Raw genomic sequence first — 27,430 nt, forward strand, 5'->3', positions numbered from 1 at the left:
CAATTTTGAGTCTCAGTTGAATGCAACGTACGTATTTTCGCTCACGTTAAAGATATCGTACATGTTTTCCCTCAACATCAGAGACTATTTAGAATGTCTGATGAATATCGCGTGTCTTCGCAAACATCGAATACAGTTGAAGATATCGGCCGAACCCAACGTATGCGTTTCCATGTATTTCAAAGGCAATCTAGAGTCTGGAACACGTTTTCCATCCAAAGTCGGTTCTCAGGATGCCTTCTTCGAGGTCGTTATAGGGGGCGCCCTCGCAATGCTCACTCCAGATTTTCTTTAATTCTCCCCCCAAAAAAAAAAAAAAAAAAGGAGGACGTGAGTACAACAAAGGAGGAGAGCAAAGCGTAATAGGCTCTCTGTTTGGCTGTGGGGCTCTTTACAGCCATTCTAATTAAGGCCATCCAGAAACAAAAGGATCTGGATTGAGGCACTTTCTCATCAGAGTCTCTCCATGAGACTCTTTTGTCATGAACACACAGCCAATTACAAAGCTCCACAATAGGCGAGCAGGGTGGCGGCGTGTGTTATGTGTGTATGTATGTGTGTAGTGGCGGTGGTAGGGGGGGCTGCTGAGGAGAGCCCCCGTCAAGACTGTGCATGGATCCAAAAGTGACTTTGCAGTAAACAGTGAAAACTGCCCCAAAACATGCACGCGAGGTTCATCAGACTCTGAATTGTCTACGATGTTTATGAAAACAAGGAAGAATTTTGAGTCGCCGAAGAATTAGGTTCATTGAGGACTCTTAAAATTGTTTGGTATTTACAAAAACACGTATATGTTCTTCCAAGACTCGAAATGATCTTTGATGGTTTCAAAAACTTATTTTAGGTTGGCTTTGTTGACAAAAACATACATATTTCTCTTCTTCTGCGCCTTGAAATAGTCTTTGAGGTTGTCTTTGATTTTTTTTGCAAATTACTCATTTTTAGTAATTAAAATTGTCTTTGATGTTTTCACAAAAATATGTACATTTGTGATGATCAGTAACTCAAAATTATCTTAGATCGTTGTTAAAAAAAAAAAAAAAAACATTAGGTTTGTTTTGGTCTTTGATGTTCACGCCAACATACCAAATGGACATCCATTAATTTTTTTATTGATAACACACAAGACAGGTTCATCAGCAACTCAAAATGATTTGATATTTCTGAAAACGACCTAAAATCAGACTCAGAATGGTCTTTGATTATGAAGAAATGCATGTGAACTTTGTCGCAGACTGTCTTTGATGTTAACGTCAACACATCTGATTATCAAAACTCTTGAAAACTCAAACTTGTCTTTGGTCACGCCAACATATTGGGCACTCAAATTTGTCTTTGATGTTTGTTGATTTTATTTTTGTTTTTACATACAAAAAAATCGTAGCCAAGATTCATCATCAAAATTATTTGTTGACGAAAAACGCGTATATTAGGTTCATCAAATTCAAAATGGTCTTTGTGGGTTATGAAAACATCAGACCCTAATATTAATATTTATAAAAGTTCATTGAGGACTGTCTGTGATGTTTACACACATGAGTGCTATGTTTATGAAAACATGTTAAAAACTTTATGGCGTAGCATGAAATAAGATTAAGTAAAGAGTCCAAAAAAATTTTTTTCTAAAAATCCTCAAAATTATAATCCGTCTGTGCGTGGCCAAAAACAGCCATAAAGATTCTGAAGGTACGTATGGTAGCAGTATGCGTTTTGCTGTTTTGGAAATTATTATTGTATGTTATTTATGAAAATATGTCCGGTATTATTCCAAGTAGTAAAACGACAACACTTAGCATTTCAACATAAAATCAAGCGTTGGAGTTTCGGTCTCGGAGCTGGCAGGCCAGCAGCCAATCAGACGTCATCGTCAAAGGAGAGGTGGCGAAACGCTCTTAACGAGGCGACGAGGTTCTGTCAAAAACAGCGCAGCGTAATCACTTGACACCAATGGCCCCTAAGAGTAATAATCTACCTGCAGACTTTTTACACACAAGTCAATCAGCAGCCAACATGGCGGCGGTGGGGCGGCGCCGTATGAGGGTGATGGGGGTAATCAGGCGGAGGGGCGGGGGGTCCGGGATCTTCTCGGTGGGAAGTTCCCGCAAACAGAGCGCACCCACTTTTTCCAACTCCATTTGTCTTGTTAATGCTTCCCTCTGATTACCTGATTGCACTGGATGACTGTGGAGAAATGTGATTGCGTCAAATTATACACGGCAAACTTTTGATTGGGGATCTGGCGAGCGAACCGCCATCGACGCCATTGACGGCCTTTGTCAAATTTGGTTTCAAATCAGCTAAGTGTCATGTCCTGTAATTGTAATCACGACTTAATTTTTACCCTTTTTTTTTTCTTTTTAGCTACGTTCGCCTTCAGCTGCACGGAATTCTATATCGTCTCACTCTAACTTTTTCAAAAGCTTTTTTTGAATCACATGAAAAAAAAATTATGAAAAATTTACTTAAGGTTATTTTTTTATCGTCAAAGTTTTTACAAAATAAACAATGAACCTAACATGATGTGTTTTAGACATTGTCTTGATTGTTTACAAAATGTTCTGAATATTGTCAATGTAGAATCTCAATATTGTCATGATGGAACGTGAGTGGATAAGGGTGGCTTGGGGGGGCGTGGCCATTGGTTGCCATGACAGGACGGGACGAGAATAGACTGGTCTCCATGACTGCAATGAGCGTGACGTGACAGTACCTGATTTGACTTTACATGGAGTGGCTATGACTTTGGCTGAGGCTATGGCTTCTTGGCAAGGACGACTTGGCTGTGACGAGGACGACTTGGCTGCGACGAGGACGACTTGGCTGCGACGAGGACGACCTGGCTGTGACGAGGACGACTTGGCTGCGACGAGGACGACTTGGCTGTGACGAGGACGACTTGGCTGCGACGATGACTTGACACACGTACTCCCAACACATAACAGACATTGCACCCACACCGACTGGACAAACACAACAGACTAAATACACCGACACTAATGAGACACCTGGGGAAGGGAAGACACACACACAGGCGGACGTGGTTAGACATAACGAGACAAGGGAAGAAGCCAGGAACACGAGACAAAAAACACAAGAACACCCATAACAAACAAAAGCCCAACTCGCACAGATCCGAAACATGACAAATTCACAGTGAACCTAACGTTGACATTTTAGTGCCGATATTTTGAGTTCTAGCGTATGTGCTTTTTGCAAAAACATCAAAGGCAATATATTGTCTTCATGAACCTCACGTTCGTTTTTAAGACAACCGTCAATGAACATGTGTTTTAGTAAAAACAATCAAAAGAGACATCTGATGGATCTGATGTAAGTTTTCGTAGAAACATTGAATAAGTCTCTTGGTCATTGATGCTAAATATTTCCCGCCTTCACGCAAATGACACATTCAAGGTGAATAAGCATTGGCGTGTTCTTTTTTTCCTCCCGCTGACGTCGTTGAACGATTGAAGTAAAAAAAAAAAAAAAAAGTCCGGCATTTGCAAATCCATACTCCGGCGCAGTCCTCATTAATTAACTGGCTATTGATTAGTGACCTTGCCACTTGCATTTATTTCCATTTGGCACATTGGCTTACAGTGGGCCGTCGCTCTTATCTCCCCAAACGCTCGCTTTCATTAAAACAGCCATTAAGTTGCGGCCGTGGATTATGGATTTCTGCCGACGGCCGGCTCGGGAACGTCTCTCCGTTCTCAGGCTGGAGATGGTTTATATGAGCTAAGTGCTAACGTGGTGGAAACGTTGAATGACGACGCTACAGATGTGATGAGCACAAATGTGAGGCATCGCCGTTTGTGTGTGGATGAACCGCCACCATGCAGAAGAGAAATAAAAAGAATGATCAAATATCATCCACGGTCCAAGAAATCCATCACGACTGTGATTCGGTTGTAGATAATCGCAGCCGCGATGATGTACAGTACAATATCGCAACCTCGCGTGTAATATAGCCGTTACACAACAGCTCAACACGCGCCATTTATTAACTCATTCACTGCCATTGACGACTATAGACGTAAAAAAATTAATGTGAACTATTTCTATTAGTTAAAAAATATATATACTATTTTTTTTTATTGTACATTTATAACAGATATAAAATTATCATGCGATTAATTACGATCCTTCGTCCCTTATTTTTATTTTTTTAAATTAGTCATTTTTTTGCCATGGAAAAATAAATCCTCCTCTTTATGCCATGTTATAGAATTTTTTTTCATAAATAACAGAAGATAGGTTCCTAAAACAAAATCCACAAATAGCCAAACCGCGAATATGCCACTATTTAATAATAGTGGAAATTGTTGTAGTTTTATGGGAATTATGCAAATATGTTACAAGGAAAAATGTATAATTTTTAAGACAAAATTTGTATTAAAAAAAAGACTATATTAAGAGGAAAAGGGTGGTAATTTTTTTTTATTACAAGAAAAAATAAATGTGTGATTATTGAGAGAATTAAATTTTTGTTGTCAAAATATAAGAAAGTTCTAATTTAAAAAAATAAGTTATAATATTACTCGACAAAAACAAGTCATGCAAGACAATTTAAATTTACGAGAATAAAGTCAAACTGTTACAAGAGTAATTTGTAATGTGTGTGTGTGTGTGTGTGTGTGTGTGTGTATATGGATTGTGTTGCACTTTTCTTCGCACTGAAATGTGCTTGTGAAAGCACAAGAATAGCTTTGATTCATTTATGCAAGATATTTGATAAAAGCACAAATACCTGGAGCTTGGGTTGTTTATTAATGCGAGACTTAGATGGGCCTCCTTCAGGATGGAATAAACCAAAAGAACGTTTCGCGTGTGGGGGGGGGACTAACACAGATGTCCAAATAATGTGTCAAGCATTCATTTTGACAAGATTAGTCTTCCCCCACCACGTTCCCACACACGTCTTCATAAATTGATTTTCTCAGCCTGAAAGACAAATTAAATTGAAATACAACACAAAGAACAAGAATGTGCGTAAGCCCCCCCACGCCCCCCCCCCCCCCTGCCCGCTCCCTTCCTCTCTGCTTCCTTCTTCATTTTTTTGGTCAATTTCCCATCTAAAGTGATCCCAAGTGTTCCAAGTTAAATTAAGATGTGCGGCAATGATAAAGAGTTAAAAGTAGTGGTCGCCATAGTGACGCCATGCTGATTGCATTCTAATCCCACAGCAATCAAGTCTCAATGATGATAAGGAAGGCTGACATTTTCTCTCGCGCTCGCTTTTGTATCTTATTTCTTTGTTGGCCTGCCTGTAGTTTGAATTATTTATTTATTAGCGTCTAATCGGGACCATGAGCAGTCGAGAATTGCGGAGGAAAATGACGCCGGGAGAAAGGGGATGAAGAGGTTAGTTTAATGCTAACAGCGCTATATGAAGCTTCTCCATGCGAACCATGACGTTTCTGCATGCTAATTGCGTCATGCTAACTTTCCTCATGCTAACCAGAACACACGTTTCTTAAGCTAACCATGGATTTTGTTTCTGCTATGTCATACAAAGTTTCGTAATGCTAACCACAACTTTGCCTCGTGTTAAGCTAACCATGTCCTTCATTCTCATCGTGGATTTTGTGACTGCTAACTTTTCTTCATCCTAAATCAAATTTGTTGCTAACCATGTCGTACGACGTTACTTCATGCTAACCACAAATGTTCTTGATGCTAACCACTATTTTAGTGTCAATTATCCGGTTGATTATGCCATCAAATAATTGGATGGATTTGTTGTTTTTGGCTAAAAACAAAATGAGCCTGACAAAATATTCTGAATGTTCTCATGTCTGTGAGTTTTAATGTATTGTATTTTACACCTTTAGTGCTGAACGGCTAAAGTTGGTGGAGTTTGGCTCTGTGCTTGAGGGGAAGCAGCTCGGGGCCTGTTGTAAATAATTTTAATTTTTTATTTTTTAAACAAGCAGTCATTTAGTAAAGTGAACTGGGAGACAAATGAAATATGCACTCAATTATGGCAATGCTTGTAAGGAGCTAATAAAGCCAACGTCCCGACAAGACATCGCAAACCCTTAATGGATGCCAACTCATTTGCCTTGACTGATGGCTTTCCCGCGCCGCTCGTGCGGGGGCTGAATAATTATGAAATTCATCACCAGGCTTCGGGACTCGTTAAGGATTCACGACGTTTCATTAAAGCAGCGTCGTTAGCGGCTGTTTGTGTGTTTGCACGTACACGCGTACGGGGAGTCGGGAATAGTGCGTGGAATTAATTATCCGCCGATTAAAGCACTTAAAGGGGGGTCGCTCATTGACTGGCTGCTTTCCGTTACTTACGGGGGGACCTTCCGTATACTTTTGTTAGCGTTGAGATGGGCTTGCGGGCAGGCTTGGAAGACGCCACGAGGTTAACTCAAGTTTGTACAAAAAAAAAATGTACTAGCTTAGTCGTAAACTTGAAAGCAGTTTAGGGACCGCTCTTGTTTGGTATGGCAGAAAAACCATCAGCTTATCCACCCTTTTTTTTTTCCCCCCCCATAGGACCAATGCTTAGAACTAACTAGGCTTGACCCAAAAACTCAACCAGTATTCTGTCAAACTAACTTAACCACTCCTGGTATTTCCTAAAGTCAAGGCATGAGCCCCCCCCCGTTGTTGTTCTTTCCTAAAAACGAAGACCTGAACCAGTCTTCTTCTTCATCCCGAGCAACGAAACAAGTCTCACAAAAGCTAACGCCTGAGCCAGTCTTGCTATACTTCCTAAAAACCAAACCAGAACCAGGAAGACTAGCTTAGCCTTTGTTCTGGTCTGGTTCAGTAAGAAAACGTGTTCAGGCGCTTGATCGAGCCTGGTTCAAGTGTTAGATTTGGGAAGAAGACCAATGGAGGTGGTTTTCATTTGGGCAGCATAAAACGGCTTTAGCTGTCACTTCTGACCCGGTTATCAGAAGAAGACAAGTTCATGCATTGTTTTTGACTGAACAAAAAAAAAAAAAAAAAAAAGTCCAAAAGTGAGTCCCGCCTGTAGGAAAAGTTATCCGGGGACTTTGAAAGTGCCAGGTGGGTTTTACATGACAAAACATGTTCATTATGAGATGCCCCCGGCCTCATTGGAAAGACATCAGATGTATAAAGACAATCTTTTCTTCCACTTTAATTGTTTTATTATTCCTGGAGCTCTGAGGAGACGCTGCTGCGCCGAGCTGATTTCCCCTTTGGCAAGCAGGCGACGCCAGCCCACTTTGCTCCGGAGCTCTCTTGACAAATCTCATCAGGCGAAACAAAAACACGGCAGAAAGATGGTGCGGAATATCTTTTCCAGTGTGTGCGATGTTGATTAATTGATTTCAATGATTAAAACAGAGGGAAATGACGAGACGAGTCTGAAAAGAGGGAAAAGCTTTGTTTTTTGTTCCCAGCTTGTTTTAATGAGCTTCTCATAACAGAGCAGAGTGGAATTACTCTGAGTGGTCTTCTTTTTCTGTGACTTTTTTTTTTTTTTTTTACTTAATAATTACGGCACGTCGCTGCGAGGGTGGGAGGAAGAGAGGAGGGTGAATGCGGTGGGGTCAGGGAGATCTGCCTGGAGAAGGTTGAGCATTCTCTCTCTGAAAAAGTGATCATCGATTTGTTTTCTTTACGAAAACCAGCACCTGAATAAGAGTTTTTGGTCCCAAAATGGCCGTCTGAACCAGTCTTTCACAAAAAAAAAAAACAACCCCCGCCTTAACCAACGTTCATATTTCCTCAAATCAATGCTTTGATGAAATTGGCTTTTCCAGCTTCTGTTGGTTTACGGCCAAACACAGTTTTGCTCGGTGCATATATTTGATGCTAAGCTAAAAATTGCCGTTAGCATGCAGACAGAGGGTGGATGCGACGTACAGAAAAATGTCTTGAATTTCTCAAGCTTTTTGGACATCTGTAAGGAAACAGACTGTTACGTATTCAACAGTGCAATGGTGAAAATCTCACTTTGTTGATGTTAGCATTCAAAATGAACGAGGGAGGAGGAGGAGGAGGAGGAGGTTGAAACTGCTGTTTGGTCAGACCGGATTGAAGCCGGAACAGAACACAAGTGCAGTGTGAAGCGAACCATCACCATGAAAATTCTCTCTTTCTTCCGTCCTCCCCCCGGCAGGACAAGCGTCTTCATTACGAAGCGCCGCGGTTTCTTTTCACCGGGGTGAGATCAGCCCTGTGGGGAGCATCCAAACATCTGAGGCGGGCTCCGCCATATTGTTTGCTGGTGCCTTTTAATCTGTTTCTTAGTGCAGCTGCTTGGGGGGGAAAAAGTGCCACGGGACTCAAAGATCCCAGCGGAGAAAGGAGATGATCAATTTTGTGATGGTGGGAATGCCGTCCCACCACGCAGACGCTTCCCCAATGTCTCCTTCCAAAAGCTGAATCAATTATCTTCTTCCCTAAAAACTTTTTCCCCCTGAACCAGTCTACTTCCCAAAAAACGTTTGTATTCTAGAAAAAAATACAAACTTCAAAACACTCCTGCACCTCCTCTGTTTCTTTAGACTAAATTGTCATAGTCCTTTTATTGGCCACCTGCTGTTCCACTAGCTGCCTGTTGGTGGTCTCTAGGTACATGAAGTTGTGGTCAGGAAGGGGGGGGGGGGGGGGAGAAGAGCTGTATGTGTCCTCCACATTGGCATACAAGAGACACTTGTGATAATGGATGGATGTACAGTCTACATTTTGTTTGGAGTTGTTTGTTTGTAAGAGTGACGAACATAATTGAAGACTCCACTGATCCGTATGAGGGCGGCAGGATGCTGCAAACTACTTTTCTTCTTTCCTTCCTTAAAACCGACCCCCGGACTGGTGGTGTTCTTCGTTACAAAGGGATTGTATGCAGTATGCCGAAATTCTTGTGTTATTCTTGGCTGAGTTTGGTTGTCTTGGTAAGTTTGTAGTAATGTCGTTTTGTTTTTGTTTTCCGGAAGGAAAAAAAAGTCGTAACCGTATTTAAAACCAACGAGTGACACTGCAGTGGTCCCAGCTAAATGCTGGGTCTTATCTTGAACCCAATCCTCCAGGGGTCTTTAATGAGGTCACAAATGACAGCCGAGCGCCTCGCTGCAATTACCCCCTGTGCCAGACGATGGCGCCACTCTACGTAAATAAGAATACACGTTGATGCGTGCCAGGACTTGGCACGCTGCAGCCTTCTGGAATGTCAAGTAATTAAAGTCAGGCGTGAGGTTACGTTTCCATTGAGAATGCAAATATGGAGAAGAAAATAAAAGACGAGAGTTTAATATGGATTTTAATCAAATATGCATTAGCAACAATATTAACAATAGTGATACAGTTCAGTGTTTGCAAGCTTTTGGCGCTCTCGTGAGCACCTCTCTCTCTCTCTCCGTTCTCTCTCGCTCCCTCGTTTTGATTGGCTGGGTGTCGCTAATCCCCTCCCTCCATTCCCCACTATCTTGGTCTCGATTGGCTGCCGCGTCGTGTGTCGTCACGCAGGCAGAAGTCATTTCTACACTCCAGGCGCTCGTTTCCTTGTCAGAGACACGAAGAACGCGAGGCGCAGGAGATCCGGACTGGAGAGAAACATCCGAGGCATCCTCCGCACTTTGCAACCCGTCAAAGGCACGCTCCGCGAGGACCTTACGGCGATGCGGCAGAGCGCCGAGCTCCTTTTCGCCATGGACCCCGCGTGTTCCCACCGCAACCGAACGCCGAGGCAGTAAAACTGTGGAAATAGGATCAAAAACTTGGTTTTTCTTTTTTTCTTTTTCTTTTTTTTATTAATCTACAAGCACTTTTTGGACCGTTTCTCTCGTTCGTTCACTTCACAACGCTTCAAACTAGGTGAGTTTTATTTAATTTTTGTTGAATTTGAGAAAGTTTAAACGTGGTTGACAGCATTTTTTTTTTAGGGGGGGGGGGGTAACTTTTTGTATTTGAAAGTATGCTAGCTGACGTTTGCTAGCATGACGTTTTTTTGTTTTTGTTTTTCGTCCAAACGTACCAAAGCGACCCACTTCTTGTGATGCATTTGACTGTGGGCCGATCTTATCGCTTGCTCTCTTCAAATTGGCCCGCCGTGTAATTACCTGAGTGAAGTTAAAAGCTCCACTCGGCTCCGCCGTCGTCCTCTGCGTGAAACTTGACGATGGCTGCGTGTTGTTTACTCGGGGAGTCACTTTCTGGTCGCCTTCTTCATCCTCCTCTTCCTCAGATGTAATCAGCTCTAAAGGTAGGCTGTCTGCTTTGTCCCTAAGAGCCATCGCTAATGGCTTAGTGAATGGACCCCCCCCCCAGCCTCCACTTCCACCCCCCCCCATCCTCTTCCCCAGACCCAATTAGCCTACCTGCCTTTAGCAAAAGATTTGTCTGCCTCGCTAAATCGGATGGGATTACACTTTGAAATGACATTTAATGGATGCTTGACGTAAAAACGCTGGGCTAAAAGTTATTGAAGACGTCATTTTGGAAGAGTAATGAAAGGATGTCAAGCTGAAAGAAGGTCCGAAATGACAAACCCCTCCCTCTAATAAATGCCTCACTTTTCCCAGGAGTTGAAAAACAATAATGACAAAAACGAGTCTTGTTTTCTGTTTTTCCTCCAAATAGAAGCCTCAGTTTTCCCTAGCAGGAAACAAAACCTAAGGTGAAGGATGGCGAGCCGTGGTACATTTTGGGGATTAACGATACGATGAAGAAGGGACGATACATTGTTCTGGCATCTTTAGCAAAAATTAACGCTCTTATGGTCGCTCCACAATGTGGGTACATCCATGTTAATGCTCTAGGGAGCTCCACCTTTTATTTGTGACACCCAGTCTGTCTTGTTTTGATTTAGCTCTCTAAAGTAGTCCCCTTTTGCTTCCCTCTCTAACATGTGGTCACTCCACAATATTGTGTATGTGCAGGTTTATGTTCAAGGGAGCTACGCTTCTCATGTGTCCCATCCATTCTGCTTTTGTTATTTTTTGCCAAATTTGTTCCTTTTCCCCAGACTCTGACATATGGGTGCAGTTATCCACACATCTTGATTTTTTTCTTTGTTTCTTGCAAATGTTTTAAATGTTTTACTCTTTTCTAGTAGATTCCATATACATGGCCACTCCACAATGTCGCGTGCATGCATGTTAATGTTCCAAAAGTGGCATGACTCATCATTCGTTCAACATTTTGAAAAAAAAAAATCATTTTGTCCAGTCGACTCAGACAAGTAATTGTTCCACAATGTTGTGCATCAATGTTTATCTTACAGTGACTTACTAGTTCTACCCTGATTGCTTGGATTCTTGGTGTTTCTCTTTATTTTTCCCAATTTCTAGTAGACTTTGACATTTGGTCGCTCCACAAAGTGGTTTATGTCTGCGATTATATTCCTAGAGCTACAGCACTAGTTGGTTCTACTCAGTTTGCCTTGCTTCTTGACAATGTTCACATCTTGTTATATCACTTATTTTCTCCCAAATAGTTTCTTTTTTCCAATAGACTCTTAGATGTGTTTGCTCCACAATGTTGAGTGCATAATGTGTATGTTCCAGGCAGCTACAGTATGCGATGCATTTCAGTAAGCCCGATTTGACTCTCTTCTGGACGTTTTTCTTCGTTTTCCCAAAATATGCTCACATTTTGGGAGCACACTCTTGTTATGATGCTGCTCCACAATGTTTATGTTCATGTTTTGACTGATGAGATACCCCACTTAGTAGTCCTGCATAGTTATCCTCACGTGTTGTTTCTTTCGTTTATTAGGCACGTGACATGTGGTCGCTCCACAGTGTTGTGTATGTCCATGTTTATGTTCCAATTAGCTGCTGTATGTGACTTGATAGCCACCATGTTTTTTTTTGCCAGTATGCATCAAGGCCATCTTGAGTGACAATTAGTGTTTCACTAGACGCTGACATTGTGCCCCACGATGTTGTGTGCGCCGATGTTTAATGTCTGTTGAGTTCTCTCAAATGATCTCTCAAATGAAGTATCAATTGGCAGAGCTGATTATGAATGCCGTATGTTTTGTCTTTTCCTAGGAACGATGGTGAACCCGGGAGGAAACGGCCAGCAGCAGCCGCCACCGTCTATGTCCTCCGGCCCGCTGCCGTGGAAGCGTTGCGCCGGCTGCGGCGGGAAAATCGCCGACCGCTTCCTCTTGTACGCCATGGACGGCTACTGGCACAGTCGCTGCCTCAAGTGCTCGTGCTGCCAGGCGCAGCTGGGCGAGATCGGCACATCGTGCTACACCAAGAGCGGCATGATCCTGTGCCGGAACGACTACATCAGGTAAGAAAACGCACAGAAATCCCACAAAATTGAGCTGAAAGAGAACATCCGGCATACTTGACTGATGCGCGGCCGCTCCACAATGTTGTGATGTTGCTAACTCAAACAGCAGCCCCTACCGCAGCCTGTAGACAATCCCACAGCTAAGTACATTTTAGCAACTCAGAGAGATTCCGTCGAGTGTGATGTGTGGTCGCTCCACAGTGTTAGGTGTGTCTGTGCTTATGTCCGATGGCTAACCAAATCAGCAGCACCCGTTGGGGCGTGTAAACAGTATTGGGCGAAACTGGGAAAGCACCAAGCGTCATGCGCAATGTTCAGTGATCCATTCAACTCTGACATGAGCCTTTATACCCAATTGATGTTGCTAACCAAAACAGCAGCGCCCATCGCAACACTTGCCAGCTTGAAGTTGCTCTTGGTTCAGCTAAATGCCTTCACCTTCTTCAAAACGATCAATAGAAACGTTTAGCTCCCTAACAAACGTTTTTCTTGGCTGACAAAAGCGTGTATCAAATCGTGACACATTCGAGACAAACCGTCTTTAGTTTGTATTTCAGTTTTCAAAAATTGCATTCCCGGTGGTGAGGCGGTAGCACCGAATTCCTGCAAGGTAACTTTGTTCCCTCCGAGCTAAAATAAGAGTCCAATAAATCATGCTGATATCATATTTGAAAGTGAGGGAGACAACAAAGTGTGTTTTGTCTTGATGCGCATCTGCTTGCGCGGACACGAGACAAATTACAAGCTGGCGATAGTGTTTGGATTATTTCAACGCTTTTGGCTTTGCGGCAGAACACCAAATTTGTCTTCGGGGCTAACGCGTATGTTTGACTTTTCATTTCATTTGGTTTGCCACCTGCATAGATAGGACGTTAAAGAGGTGAACGCTGAACCCGCCCCAGCCTGATCGCTAACCAAAACAGCAGCACTGTAAACAGTCCCAGACGAGGTCAAGGGAATGAGTCTGACCACAGACATTATTTAACATTTTCTTGCATAATAGTAGCAACAATTAGCATGTTGGTAGTGTGGCCCCCTCACAGTGTTGTATGGTGTTGCTAACCAAAACAGCAGCACCAGTCGGCCTTATGATTTCTAGCGCGGACTTTTGAACAGCGTGCATCAATCTTACAGGACGTGAGCGACAGTTAGCATTGGAACCTTGGGCCGCCGCGCAGTGTTGCGTGCATCCGTGCTTGTGTTTCATGGCCACAATTTAGACTTTGTCAAATTCACACTTTTGAGGCCCCGCCCACCCCCGTGTCTGGGAATCCCCACATGCGCACGCGAGGTGTGACGAAGCGGCGTAGAGCACCCCAAGTGGAGTCAATGGGACACTTGATTGATCATTTGACGGCATTAAAGTAAGCAGCAGGCGCGTTTTCGACACACCTTTGCACTCGCAGCCGCGCCGAAAGAAAAGCTAAACGCATGCGATGGAAGCGCGAGATCTCCGGGGAGATCAAGCAGGCATCCGACAGTGAGTCTACACAATTAAATGCTTTAATTATAGGCGCACCCCCCCCCCCCCCCCTCCATTTCCTTTTAGTCCTGATGGGTTTTATCTAATGAGATCTGCTCCCTGGCTTGTATCCGCTCGCGCGCTGCCTGACGCGTCCGAAATGAATGAGAGGCGCGCGGCAAACAAAACATTTAATTAAGCAAATTGGCTTTTGAGAGGGAGCAGCAGAGAAAGGCAGATAGTGAGGACGGATTATTGCCAAGGCCATTTGATGCTTCTTCTTTTTTTTTTCTTTTTTTTTTTTTCTTCAAACACTCCTCTCTCCCTCATCTTAAAGGGACAGTCGTGTTTCTTTTCTCCTACTCGCTTGGGTTCGAAGCGGCATCAACTGCGTTGCATTGAGGAGTGAGGATCTCCCGGTTCATCCTTTTAAGGACCTCAGCTGTGAAATAAAGTAGCAAAGGATCAAAGTTTCTCTATGAAAGTATCGCTGTTTCAGTATCAGTTTTTCAGGATGAAGTATCAATATTTCAGTATCAATTTCTCATCAACAGAATATCGGTATTGATTTACCAGTTGGTCAATATCAAATAATTGATATTTCAAGATCTGCTTTTCATTATCAAAGCCCCCAGTGTCGGTATTCGGATTGATATTTCTGGATCAAAGTATCGATAGTTAAGTTTGGAAGAATCAATCGTGGTATTTCAGTATCCATTTTTCACTGTCAAATATCATTATTTCACCATCAAACTATTGATATTTAGGTACTGTGGGAGCAATGTTTTAGTATCACACAGTTTATATTTCATGCAAAAAAAAAAAATCGCCGGGTGTGCGTCCCTCCAATAAAAGACGATTTGATGCTCATCTCGATACATGGGGTGCAATATGATTTAATGACGGTCCAATTTGAATAATTTGGTTCGATTCAGTGGGATTAATATTAGGGATAGACCGGTTATCGGCCGGACCGATTATCGGCGCCAATATTCAGCATTTGACGAATTTGAAGAACCCTTTGGTCGATAATAGACCCAAAAACAAAAAAAAGGTGTTCACTTCAGGGGGGAAAAAAAATAAATAATAATTTTACATTTTCAGAGATGCTGCTGACCCTGGGAACTCTCTGCATCTTTTATTTAATTAAATAATTAAGATATTTTGGAATACTTTATTTACTGTAGAAAACAATTGTTAAAGTTTGTATTTCACTTTTGAAAACATGCCTACTGCCCCTCACAGATTTTGTTAATTTTTTAAAACAAAGATGTCTATTGACTTAGATTATTATTATTTTTTTAATCTCCAATATTTTACGAACCCTAAAATTTGTTCAATAAACAAACGCTTTAAAATTCCCTAAAAATTAAGAGCTGGAGCGTGTATTTTTTCAAATTTTGATGCCAATATTTTCCCCTTTTTAGTGAAAATGAATATCGGCTGCAAATAACGGTTATCGGTGTCTTTGACTACTAATAATTTGTATCGGTATAGGCCCCGAAAAAAACGTATTGCTCTATCTCTAATTAATATGATTGCATTCGATATGTTACGATTCTTTCCAAGAGATTTATGAAAGACTCAAGAAGAAGTGTATTTGCTTTTTTGTTTATTAACATGAAACAACATGTACGAGCTTTCTTTCCAAAGCCCAAATTGTTTAAGTAAACTCAAAGAGAAACATTTCATCATCGAAAGATCACCATTTTAATAATCAAACAGTATCAACTATCAAGGAATCGCTAATTCATCATCAAAGTATTACAATATCAAAAGATTATTTCAGAAATTACATTATCAACATTTCAGTATCAATGGATCGATACTTAAAAATGGGTGCTGAAATATCAAAGATTTGAAGTTTCGGTGTGGCGGAACGATTGATTTCTTCGAGGCGGTTAATGAGATGAACTAGTCATGCTCGATGCTAACGTTAGCGCTAGCATATGCGCTGATTACAAAATGTTTCAAGTGAAATGTGTTCAAATCCGTCTTGAAGCCCATCAACAGCCACCACAATCCAATTTTGGGGAATGGTGACGTCTTCTGTCTCCGAGGGAATTAATTTGCTCCAGGATTCGGGGGAGAAATGCCCCCCACCCCCACCCCCCCACCCACCCCCACCACTTAATTGAATAAGCCGAGGTAATTAAATGGCACTTTTCCAATGGAACGTGCAAGGTAAATCTAATAGTTGGTTATTTAATATGACTCTGAAGGCTGCCTGCTCGAGCGCCATGACAGCGACGGCACGACGTGAACTATTAGAGCCCGGCGAGCGCGGGATCTCGGGGAATTAATTAAATGGCCGTGCAATTTAGCGGCGGCGTTTATCTTGATTTGTCATAACGGAATTAATTCCGAGGGCCTTGCACTCGCTCGGTGGGGGCCCGATCTGTTACTCTGAATTAACCGCGCGTAATTTGGCCGTCCGCCGCCACCGTCCTCCCGAAACACGTGCACAACACACATCCCACCCCCCGCACACACTACCCCCCCCCCCACTCTAATGCACCTTCTGCCATTATGCAAAGCCGCGCTTCTGTTTCAATATGGCCTCATGCTTTTAAGGTGCTTTGGCCGCTGATGCACACAAGCCTTTTTAATGGACTGCGTGTGTGTGGGGTGGGGGGGGGGGGGTGCACGTGTAATTTTACCCCACTCAAAGGCAGCACTGAATGAGCCCGGCGTTTTACCTGACAGCCGCACTGTTGACAGACTGCTCGCCGTGTTTTCTTCTTTTCATTTAATCCTCACATCAGTCAAGATCATGTTTTAGTTGGGGGGGCGGGGGGGGTGCTCTAGGGGGGGGGAATAAGGAGCCCAAACAGATGCGTCGCCGCAATTAAGGGGTCCCTCGACGTTAATTACGTGGTCCCGGCGTTGCCGTGTCACCCGGGCGCGCTGGAGTTCAGCAGCACTCGAGGCTATTAGAGCCCGACTTCAAATATGGATGACCGCTTAATTGTGCACACACGACTCTTAGGCTGGATTTACACTCAACTTGCCCACTTGCAATTCAGGCTGGATTTACACTACGCTGGTTCGGACCACATGTTTTGGGCCGGGTTCGATATGCGTCATAGCAGTGTTTAAATTGTTTGTTTGTTTTAAACGGAGAAATGCTGGTCAGATCCACGTTAGGCCTTGATTATATGTGGATGAAAATCTGATATGGCTGCAATTTAACATGTCATTGCGAGCCTAATATCATCAAACATTAAATTTGTAATATTGCGAGATTTGTGAGAAAGAAGAAGTTCTCCCCCCCTCTGCTGCCGCACTCTGCAAACGGCTCCGCTTTCAGCACTCCGTACTATAACTCATACTGTCAATGATAAAAAGTCCAGCACTTGAGTGCTTAACTGCCTTTAAGCACATGTTCATTAAACAGCTTTTGTGATTTGCAACACGTGAAAGGGTTATTAGATCTTAGAAAATAAAATTCTGACAAAGAAAGTGCATGGTGCCCCCCCTCCAGGCTCAGCATGATGTCTTATAAAGTTAAATGAAAACAAATATCTTATTAAAATTGACTTCTTACCTTTTGTTGTAAAGTTCTGGAACAAAAAGTGTCTCCTCAACACAGCTACTGTCCAACTTGTGTGCCGCTGCAGTCTTCATTGTACTGGTAGGAAAGTAGTGAAACAAGCATGAGTGACTTTGCCAAATATCCACTAATTCAGCTAACCGTAAACCCGCACGCTAATAGCCGCCAAAAAGCGAGCTCCCAAATAGCCGTTCATTTGTGAGCTAGCAGTTAGCTCGCGGGCTAACTGTAGCCCACATGCAAACGCACAAATATATTTGTTAATTCGCGAGCTATTGGTTAGCTTGCGGGCTAACTGCGCACGCTAACTCCCAAATAGCTGCCATTTCGCAAGCTAATACATTGTAGCGGGGGCAGCTTTATTTATATAGCCTATTTAATACACAAGGTAGGAAGTTTAAGCTTATTGGCTTGTTAGCGCTGCACGAGCAACCAATCACATGGTGCTGTGGGCGGGCCAATGCTGCAGGGAGTCAACAGCAACCGACTCGGAGCAGACGGAGGAGAAACATGAACAAAATGGCTGCCCCTGTGATGGATACATTTTTCTGCTTAAATCATATTCCACAAGCACAATATTAATCAAAAATATTTTTGGTTCGACCAATGCGGGTGCACAGAACATATTTGTATCTTTTGATTGTCTAACTCAATTCCTGTCCTTTTTAAAGTGACGATGTCCCGTGTTTTTATTTGAACGCAAGTGGCACAAAGGCACTTGAGTTGTTGTTGTTGGGGGGGAGGGGGGGGCTGCCAGGCCCGACACGTTTGCATCGCATTTGTCCCAGCGAAAGAGCCGAGCTGGCACCGTTGTCACCATCAGCTTCCAGTTAATTAGTTTGTGGAATTGAGTTTTGATGGAGCCTTTCCAAATCACTGCGAGACTAAATTTGCTGCTGTCTTATTGAAAGCAGAACCCTCGCACCCCCCCAACCAACCACCAGCGCCCCCCCCCCCCTTTTTCTTCCATACTCTTTATACGGGTTACGGAACTTCGATTTAGCTCATTACTTTCACGTAAAAAGCCTTTCAATATGTCCGAATTGGACAAAAAAATCTTCTCTGTGGTGTTTACGCCAAACAAGTTAATCTAAACCCCTCTGTCCCCCCTCCGTTGTCCCACCTCACCCCCTTTTTTTTTTTTCCGCCCTTCCCGTCGAAGCATGTCAGATGCCGCGCTCTTATTTGATTGCTTAGGAAAAGTGGCGTGATAGAGCAAACACCCGCTGAGATATGATGACAAATGGCTCCAGATCCCAGTAAATTACTTTCTGCTCAAATCGAAATTTCATTCAGTTTGCTGCTCGCTGAGATGAAGTAATCTAAATTGTGGACTCAGAAGGAAGATAGAAAGGAAGCCGCAGCAAGCATTTCATTATTGAGAAGGGGGGGGTCGTGAACGGACGGAGGGAGGGAGGGGGCGAAAGAGATGAGTAGAAGCAAATCTAAAGTGTTGACATCGTGATTGAAAAGGTTAACCCGTGCACATGATATATCAAGCCCACTAGCTACAGCTTTCTAATGGAAACACGGCAGTGACAGAGCGCCCGAGATGCTCCTAATGGCTCCAACCGCCTGGACGGGCTGCAGACGCTGCTGCTGCGACGCATTATTAGCTCGTAGCAACAACACGTTTTTATGTTACAGTGTCGTGATGATGAGAAATGGTAGCTTTCGAGTAGAAGCATCGTAGTGACAGAGCATCATTGACGTTCCTAATGCCTGCTGCCGACTCGACGGGCTGCGGGCTCTCCTGTTCTGATGCATTTTTAGCTCGAGTGGACAACACATTTTTGTGTTGGTGCCGTGATGATGAGAAATGGCATCTTTTTAATTAAAGCAGGATAGTGACAGGACATCTTCGACAATCATTATGGCCACTGCTGCCTAGACGGGCTGGAGATGCTGATGTCCGATGCAATAATAATAGTAAGGACAACACATTGAAGTTATAATGTTGGAATGATGTACACAGTGCTCCCAACATTTCTGATCAGGACAACCCAATGTCGCTGCCTAAACGGGCTGTGGATTGTCAAACTTCAGATTTTTACTGAGTTGTATGAATATGACATATGTTGGGCATAGAATGGTCTAGTACCAACATATACGCAACCTGACGTTGCTGCCTAGACAGGCTGCAGATGCTCATGTCCAATGCAATATTAGTAGTAAGAACGACACATTTAAGTTATAATGTTGGCATGATTTACGCAGTGCTCCCAACATTTCTGATCAGGACAACAGGATGTCGCTGCCTAAACGGGCTGCGGATTGTCAAACCTCTGATTTTTTTATTGAGTTGAATGTTAATATGTAGTGATGATTTTACATATCTTGGGACTAGAATGGTCTAGTACTGAAATACACGCAACCCGACATTGCTGCCTAGATGGGTTGCAGGTGTTTCTGTTTGCAGGAACGTCCGTGTTTTTGTTTTCTTGAGTGTTGTATTTGTTTGTAAGACACCTTCGACAGTCCACGTCACCACCCGACGGGCTGCGGACGCTCCTGCGAGTAGCTCACAAAATTAACTCCCCCCTTCTTTTTTTTCTTTTTTTCCCCACGCAGATTATTTGGCAACAGCGGTGCATGCAGTGCGTGCGGTCAGTCCATACCCGCCAGCGAACTGGTCATGAGGGCGCAGGGCAACGTCTACCATCTCAAGGTAAACTCTTCCTATATGTTCATCATGTTTACATTAAATTCAATATTAGAAAAATAAACTTTACATTTAGATTCAACAAGTACATCTTTATTTATTTATTTATTATTATTTTATTATTTATTTTTATTTTACTTATTTAGTTTATTATTTATTGATATATATATTTATAGAATTTTTAAAAAATGTCATTAATTTCATGCAATTTTAAGGAAAAAGGCTAAATTTGAATATATAGCTTCTTTCGTAGTTAAAAGTAGCCTCCCACATTGCGTACTTATTTGAACACGCTTATTAAAGAACATTGTAAACGGATATCAGCGCCAAAAAAACATAATATATTTAACAGACAAATCATGCTGTAGCCGCAATATTGGCTCACACTTATTTGTACTTCTCATCAGCTGGACCGTTCACCGGGTCTATTAACAAAAGGTTCGGACATGTCTGTGCCAATGATGTCATCTATTAATAGTCCAAAGAGTTTGTGTAGCCGTAGAAGTCAAAACCGGTGCATGAAGGTGACCCGTTTAGTCGGAAACCCCTCATGAGCCTCATTAGCGGAGCCCCAATTGAAGGTCATTAGTCGGAGGTGGCCATGTTTCTTTTTTTTGATTTTTTTTTTTTTGCTCCAAGGCATCAAGACCCCCCTTTTTTTGATTTTTTTTTTAAATGTGTTCTCTCCAGTGTTTCACGTGCTCCACCTGCCGGAACCGCCTGGTCCCAGGCGACCGCTTCCACTACGTCAACGGCAGCCTGTTCTGCGAGCACGACCGACCCACGGCGCTCATCAACGGCCATTTGAGCTCGCTGCAGACCAACCCGCTACTGCCGGACCAGAAGGTGAGATCCTCGTGCCCGCCCGCTTTCAAAGGACCCTCGTCAACTGACGGTGGCTGAGTCACATTTTTGTTTATTTATGGAGTTGTGAACTGTCGTCGGCCATTTTGCTCATTCACATCCAATAGAAAGAAAGAAGAAAGATGGCGGACGTGTCTATCATAACAGGACGCGCGGAAAAAGTCACTAAAACCCCGTGTATGAAATTGAACAGGAAGTCGGCCATTTTGGTTTGAAGAGGCCATTTCACGCTTTGTTGCATCTCCTGCAAAATTAAGGGGGAAAGAAACGGAGGCCAGTTTCTCTGACTAACACAAATTTTGGTGGAATTGTCCATAACAAGACATGAAAAGGTCTGATAGACCCATGCCTGAAATTGAACAGGAAGTTGGCCATTTTGGTTTGGCGCTGCCATTTTGCACTCAATCCCAAAAACGTATAAATGCGTTCTATTTTAACTATTGCCATGGTCTGAAAAAACATATTTATACGTTTTTCTTGTTTTGTTTTTATGCTAGACCATACAGAAGGCTTTTGATGCAGCCTCTGACCTGAAGAGGTCACTTAAAGCAATGGTAGTTGTTACAAAAATGACTAGCAGGTGACAGCAGAGTATAAGAGATCAACCAGGGCCATGTTGTAAAAAGCTCTTTTCCCCACTATTTTTAAACAGATTTTTGAATAATGATGAAACTTAGCTATATTCTAATGCTAATTGCTGCCAAACGGAAACAGATACAAATATATATATTTTCCTTATGAAAGAAGAGACTCTAATCTTTCTTTTGGTAAGTTTCATGTTTTTATAGCAATAGAACACAATATTATGTGGGCCTTGCAAAATCAGTCAAAATCCAGTAAAAAGGGAGCAAAGGGGGTTGCTTCATTGAAAATGGCTGGGAGTGAACGAGTTAAAGGGGGGAAAACAGCCCTTGCCACCATTTTCTCCAATCAACATAAAACTGTAGACGTGTCTCGTAAAAGGACAGACAAAAAAGTGTGAGGCCAAAATTTCAAACCTGGACAGAAAGTTGGAGATTTTCAGGCAAATTCAAGCGTGTTAAAAGTTTGATTTGAATGTTGAGGATTTGCGATGAAACCCTCACCAGGTCATTTCTTGAATTTCTGTACTGCGGCGGATGAATGACGCGTTAATGAGCGTCTTTTAGCGCTTTTCACCTCGGCTACGATCCATAGCCCGGGGTGGGGGGGGGGGGGGGGGTCGTGATCTGCACATTTGAAAGCAAAACAGAAGCCTAATCCTACGCGAAGGACGCACTTGCTTCCTCATTACGCCTGCAGCAGATGTAATCATGTCGGCCAGGAAGAGAAATTGCATTGTGGTTTCACCTTGAGTGCTTCGCGGCGGCGGTGGCGGCGCGCCTCTAAATCCTTGCCGACGCGCCGGCCTTTTCAGGGGCCCGCCGATTGAAAGCGCGCCGGAGCTTAATTGCGGACGTCTGTTTAAGTCGTGGTAAACAGCAGGTCCTCGTTGCTTATTGATGCGCTCGGCATCCGTTGTAGTGAAATGCGCTGCATTATTGATGCTAAAGTGCATTGTGGTGGTGGATATCGGCCACGCTGCTTTAATTATAGCACGCATACACATACAATTATTAGATGAACGCAATGGTCACAACATCTTCCAACCCTACTGGTCGGAAGGAGGAGTTCAGCTGATGGAATCATGGGAAAGAAAGAAATGACGCCAAGCTAGATGGCTAATGCTACCTGTTGGTGGATGTCGTCTAGCTAGGCCAAAAGCGAACGGTGTTTTTCTTGCTAACAATAAGAGTGTGTGTCGAACAATGGCACACACAAAAGAGAATGGTGCTGTGGTTGAGCTAGCTAGCTAATGCCAACTGTTATTGTGTGGCTAAAGCTAACTGTATGTAAAACAGGTGAATTGTGGCCATGCTATCTGGCTATTTGGGCAAAGCTAACTGAAAAAAGGTGCGCTGTGGTTGTGCTGGCTGGATAACACCGCTGTGTAAGGCTTAGGCTAATGGTGTCTCTAAAATGTGTGTTGTGATTTTGCTAGTTGACTAAAGCTAACCTTATTTGTGTATGTTAAAAAAAAAAAAAATGTTGTCGTCGGCTAACTGTATTGCTAAAATCGCATGTATAAAAAGAGATGTGTTGAAATCATCCTAGCTGGCTCGGCACATAAAATAGAAGTGCACTGTGGTCGTTGTCAAGCTAACGCAGAGCGCGCGTGTCAAATAGAGGGAGATGCTCCATTGTATTTGCCATGGGAAAAAAAACTTGATTATGCAACAATGTCTATCAAATATGTACTGTGGCATGCACGCTAATGCTAACAGTGTATGTAAAACGAGAGGTTCCCTTCTGTTGAGCTAGCTTGCTTGTTGCTAAGTATGTACGTTATGTCAAATCATTCAGAATAAAAAAACCTTGACAGAGTCCTCTCTTCTCCTTTTTTCAGGTGTGTTAAACAGACGCCACGCGGGAAAGCAGGGACGTGTGCCTTCATTTTAACCCCCCCCCACTCATCCTCACCACAGACATTTTGTGGACCTTTTTTCCCACCCCCCAAACTCTCCCCAAACCTGGACGGGATACTTGCACTTAACGAGGCGGGACACCGAAACAAAAAGACTCTCCGGGAAGAGATTGTGACTTTTTTTCCTAAAATCCGACGGCGTCATGTTTTCTATTGAAGCAACATGATATCACTTTGATGTTGTGGCGGGATTGATTTTGTTTTTGTTTGGTTTTTTTCTCCTTAGCTGGCGTGTGAAAACAACACACACACACAATTGGTGTATTTGTATGTACAGTATGCATGTTAATGTTGTCGTCCCAACACTCTCCTCCCTTTCACACCTGCAAAAAACTGAACTAAAGCTCCTTGTCAGTCATTCAGTGGTGTAAAGTCTCCCGACATTTAAATGCCCGACAAAAGAGATGAATTTATTTGTGATACTTTCCGAGACATTTGCTCCACTATGGTGTATTTAATTAATAAATAAAAAATATTGACGGTTTACTGTATTTTGAGATGGTTTTGTTGCTAGCTACAGCCGAGCCCCCCCTCACACAAGTTTCACTATCCCATGCAAGAAATTGAACAGGAAGGCGGCCATTTTGCCCGGAAGCAGCAGTTTTCGGGAAAATTCCAGGCTTACTACTACTGGGGAATTTGTCCAAATGAGCCACAATCCAAAACAAGTTTGAAAATCCAGCAAAGAAAATTCCATTGATGTGGTGCTTTAAAAGTTTAAGGCATGTACTTTTGACGACCGAAGTTTGTCCAATCGAGCCCTGACCAGAATCAAGTTTACAAGAAAACAGTGATGCTAAATTGCTAAGGATTTTAGCCTATTTGCCTAAAGTTATTCTTCCATTTTGATTTGAAGACATTTTAGGTGGATTCCAGGGCTTGGATATATATTTTTTTAATTTCTTTTAACTTTAATTCAACAAAAGCTATCTCTGCCAAATCTAATATTAAAAATAAAACAAGAGGGTCTTCAAAGCAGCACATGCCGTCCAGTTATTATTTTTTTGACTTAATAAAATAAAATGGTGCCACAAACCCGCCCCCGGCCCTATACTAAGAGCCTACGAGCTGTATATGTCTAATCTGTACGTATAGTTTATATAGATGGGAGGAGCAAGATGGCCGTCCTGCCGCTTCAACAGCTTGCATGGGCTGTTGGTTATCCAGTCATAGATTCAGATCAGTGTTTAATGCTGCACTCGAGGATGATCGGAAGTCGGACTTCAAACCAGGAAGTGTGTACGTGAACACCCCCTTAAACTCGGGGAGGGGGGGTCACTCTACAATGGCAACCCCTTTGGAAACATAGACCGTGAATGAAGGGTAAAACACAATTTCAATAATTTCTTCATTCATAAATATTCAACATAACTTCACGTAACAACATTCGTGACAATATGCTTATGACATAAAATAAAAACAATAAATGAAGCAAAATCGCAAGAAGGTACGTTTGAAATGAGTTTTGAGGACCAAAATAAAATCACTATCTGCCATTTTGGTTGTTTACTTTCGCCTCGGACGCTTTCAGGTCGAAACTGGGGGAAAAACGACTTGTATATCTGATTTCCGACCATCCTCGAATGCAGCATCAAGACGACGTCAAAAGCATGTGCCCCCCCCCCCCCCCCCCCCCGTCTCCTTCATCCAATCACGTTCAGAGACCTTTATGGCCTCGCAGAAAGTTGGAACTTGCAACCCCGATTCCGGTAGCACAACAGCAGGGTCAACTCGTTAATTGCGCAAAAATGTCAACCAGCTTGATTCGCCCTCGAAAATGAGCCTCACTATGTTGCACCGAATTTCCACAGCTCATACATCGACTCGAATCCTGATCGGAACCAAGTTCGCTTTTGACGGAAGCGGTCCGTGCCCCGCTGGCCACTTTTGCGGCTCCATCTTAACGACGGCGGTGAAGACGGATAAACACGCATGGCCTCTTTGTGCTCTTGGCCATTCATCACCCGGCCCGGCCGACACAAATGGAGGAAAATGTCCCTTTGAAAATTCAATTAGAGCGAGAGGGACGTGTCTCTCTCTCTCTCTCTCTCGCTCGCTCGCCCGCTCGCTCGTCCGCACTCTCACTTGGCAGCCGCAAATTGAACGTCCTATTTGCACAACAAATTGCTGTTTGAAGTCCTCGCAGGACCTAATGGGTCTGAAGGAGGAGCACCCGCGCTAATGGGCCTGACGCTTATCTGCCGCTCGCACGGGACGAGACCTCCATGTGAAGTGTGCCGCCGCTTGACACCGCGCAGTAAGAGCACTTTCAACGAGACTTCTTTCAAAAATGTACCGGAAATGGAAACCTGTTTCGTGAAACGTCTGTGCTCAATAATGGCCCACGGGTTCGTTTAAATGAGACGCACCTGTTCGTAGCAGCATTGTGACATCGAGCTCTTTTGATTTGACTTTGGGCCTTGAACACACGCGACATATGTGACTTGATAGCCGATAGCCCTGACACAAGCCGTTGAAGCGACAGGGCGGCCATCTTGCTCCTCCCATTTCGCGAGCAGACTACTTTATAAATGATACGGTATACGTACAGATTAGACATATGCGGCTCGTAGGCAGTTAATATAGGGGGGGTTGTGGCGGGGTAGTCACTATTTTTTAACAATTAAAAAATAAAAATAAATTACAAGTGGATGTTATGTGCTGCTTTGAAGACCCCCTTTTTTCTTTTAGCGCTCAGTTCCTTCGACCCCAATATAAGATTTGGCAGAAACATCTTTTGTTGAATTACAGTTATAATGCTTTAACTCATTCACTGCCATTGGCTATAAACGTCAAAAATTCATTTGAACTATTTCTAGTAGTTTAATTTTTTTTTCCACTTTTGCTAACAAGAATATGAAACCCTTTTTTTTTTATTGTACATTCAGAACAGATATACAATTTGTGATTAATCGTTAATTAACTAGTGAAGTCATGTGATTAATTACATTTTTTTATTAATAATTGCCTGACGCCCCTAATTTTAAAATTATTATATTATTAAAAATGAGGGGCATCAGACGATTACAATTTGTAATCGTAATTAATCGCATGACTTCAATAGTTGACTCACGATTAATCACAAATTTTATATCTGTTATAAATGTACAATACAACATTTTTCTAGGTTTTCATAAAAAATGAAATGAAAAAAAAAAAGTTAAACTAATATAAATAGTTTACATGAATTTTTGACATCTATAGTCGTCAATGGCAGTGAATGAGTATTAATTAAAAAATATACAAGTTTCTTCCTGTAAACATCATTAAGCATATCATTTATACATGTATTTAAGGCATGTCTGAAATCCTCTTGTTTGTGTTTAACAAATTTAAAACATCATAAATCGTGCCGTTTTCAATACTGTAAATGAATAGGATCGTATGCCGAGAAACGTTTCTTGAGAGGAGCAATATGGCGGCCTCGCGACCTCAAAAGTATTGGCCTATTGGCTAACCAGTCCTATATTCAGATACACGCTAATCGCGTGATGTGTTGGGTAAGTCATCTGATTACATTCAAACCTGATTTTGTTGCCAGGTGAATTTCTCAAATGTATTTTGCGCGGACTTCTTCAAAATAATTTGTGTAGTTTCAAAAATAAAGCTTCACTGCACTTTGTTGGAAAGTAAAGTACACATCTAAACAGCAGTCAAACTTTGTTGCTAGATTATGCTAGCTTTACCCTTTCCAAATATGGATGCTCCAGTTGCATGGTGGGAAATGTAGTTCTGTGTAGTCCAATGAGTCAGTGGCTTGCTTAGCTATATTAATGCTAACTTTTGAGACGTTTGTTGATTTTGATGGATTACATTGAGAGCTTTTTCTAATATTTTAACCCCATTTAAAAAATTTTTTTACTAAAAGTAAAATTTGACTAAAGAATATATATATATTTATATATGTATATATAATTTTAGTACAAATAATATATGATATCAATAAATAATAATAATCAAAAACATGCTTTTGCCCACAAAATATACACTTTTCGAAATGAATGACAATGATTTAATTTCATATTATTGTCATTGTCATGTTCAGAATCCAAATGTGGACCCGAGAGTGAAGCAAAAAAAAAAAGCCATTGGAGCAACAAGCCAAGTCACAAACGCATTAAGGTCGACTTGATCCCAAATCAAACAATC

General features: G+C 42.4%; 1 protein-coding gene and 1 long non-coding RNA gene across 3 annotated transcripts; one reads left to right on the top strand and one right to left on the bottom strand.

The window, feature by feature from the left end:
* The first annotated feature begins 5,228 nt into the window (after window positions 1-5,228).
* lmo4b (LIM domain only 4b) lies at window positions 5,229-23,765 on the top strand. Of its 2 annotated transcripts, none has more exons than XM_086090149.1 (5): window positions 5,229-5,364; window positions 11,985-12,234; window positions 19,824-19,920; window positions 20,605-20,760; window positions 23,204-23,765. In XM_086090149.1, the coding sequence occupies exons 2-5, from the start codon at window positions 11,990-11,992 to the stop codon at window positions 23,210-23,212; spliced, it is 507 nt and encodes a 168-aa protein (XP_085946275.1). In that variant the 5' UTR covers window positions 5,229-5,364; window positions 11,985-11,989; the 3' UTR covers window positions 23,213-23,765. The 2 variants fall into 2 exon arrangements, with proteins under 2 accessions (XP_085946275.1, XP_085946274.1); XM_086090148.1 differs by lacking the exon at window positions 5,229-5,364 and adding an exon at window positions 9,467-9,804.
* On the bottom strand, window positions 14,000-25,780 carry LOC147166408 (uncharacterized). The gene is made up of 3 exons (XR_015096554.1): window positions 25,651-25,780; window positions 17,247-17,330; window positions 14,000-14,141 (listed from the first exon to the last, which is right to left on the bottom strand). It is a non-coding gene; the product is annotated as an uncharacterized LOC147166408 (long non-coding RNA).
* Window positions 25,781-27,430: the final 1,650 nt, after the last annotated feature.

This window comes from Leptonotus elevatus, chromosome 11 (assembly GCF_054856555.1).
Source record: "Leptonotus elevatus isolate MCC_2025b chromosome 11, RoL_Lele_1.0, whole genome shotgun sequence".
NCBI lineage: Eukaryota > Metazoa > Chordata > Actinopteri > Syngnathiformes > Syngnathidae > Leptonotus > Leptonotus elevatus.

Bases quoted from the DNA above. Each gene is read 5' to 3' on its own strand.
- lmo4b (XM_086090149.1), top strand. From the start codon at position 11,990: ATGGTGAACCCGGGAGGAAACGGCCAGCAGCAGCCGCCACCGTCTATG. The intron at 12,235-19,823 runs GTAAGAAAACGC...TTCCCCACGCAG, and splicing joins TGCCGGAACGACTACATCAG to ATTATTTGGCAACAGCGGTG. The intron at 19,921-20,604 runs GTAAACTCTTCC...TGTTCTCTCCAG, and splicing joins GCAACGTCTACCATCTCAAG to TGTTTCACGTGCTCCACCTG.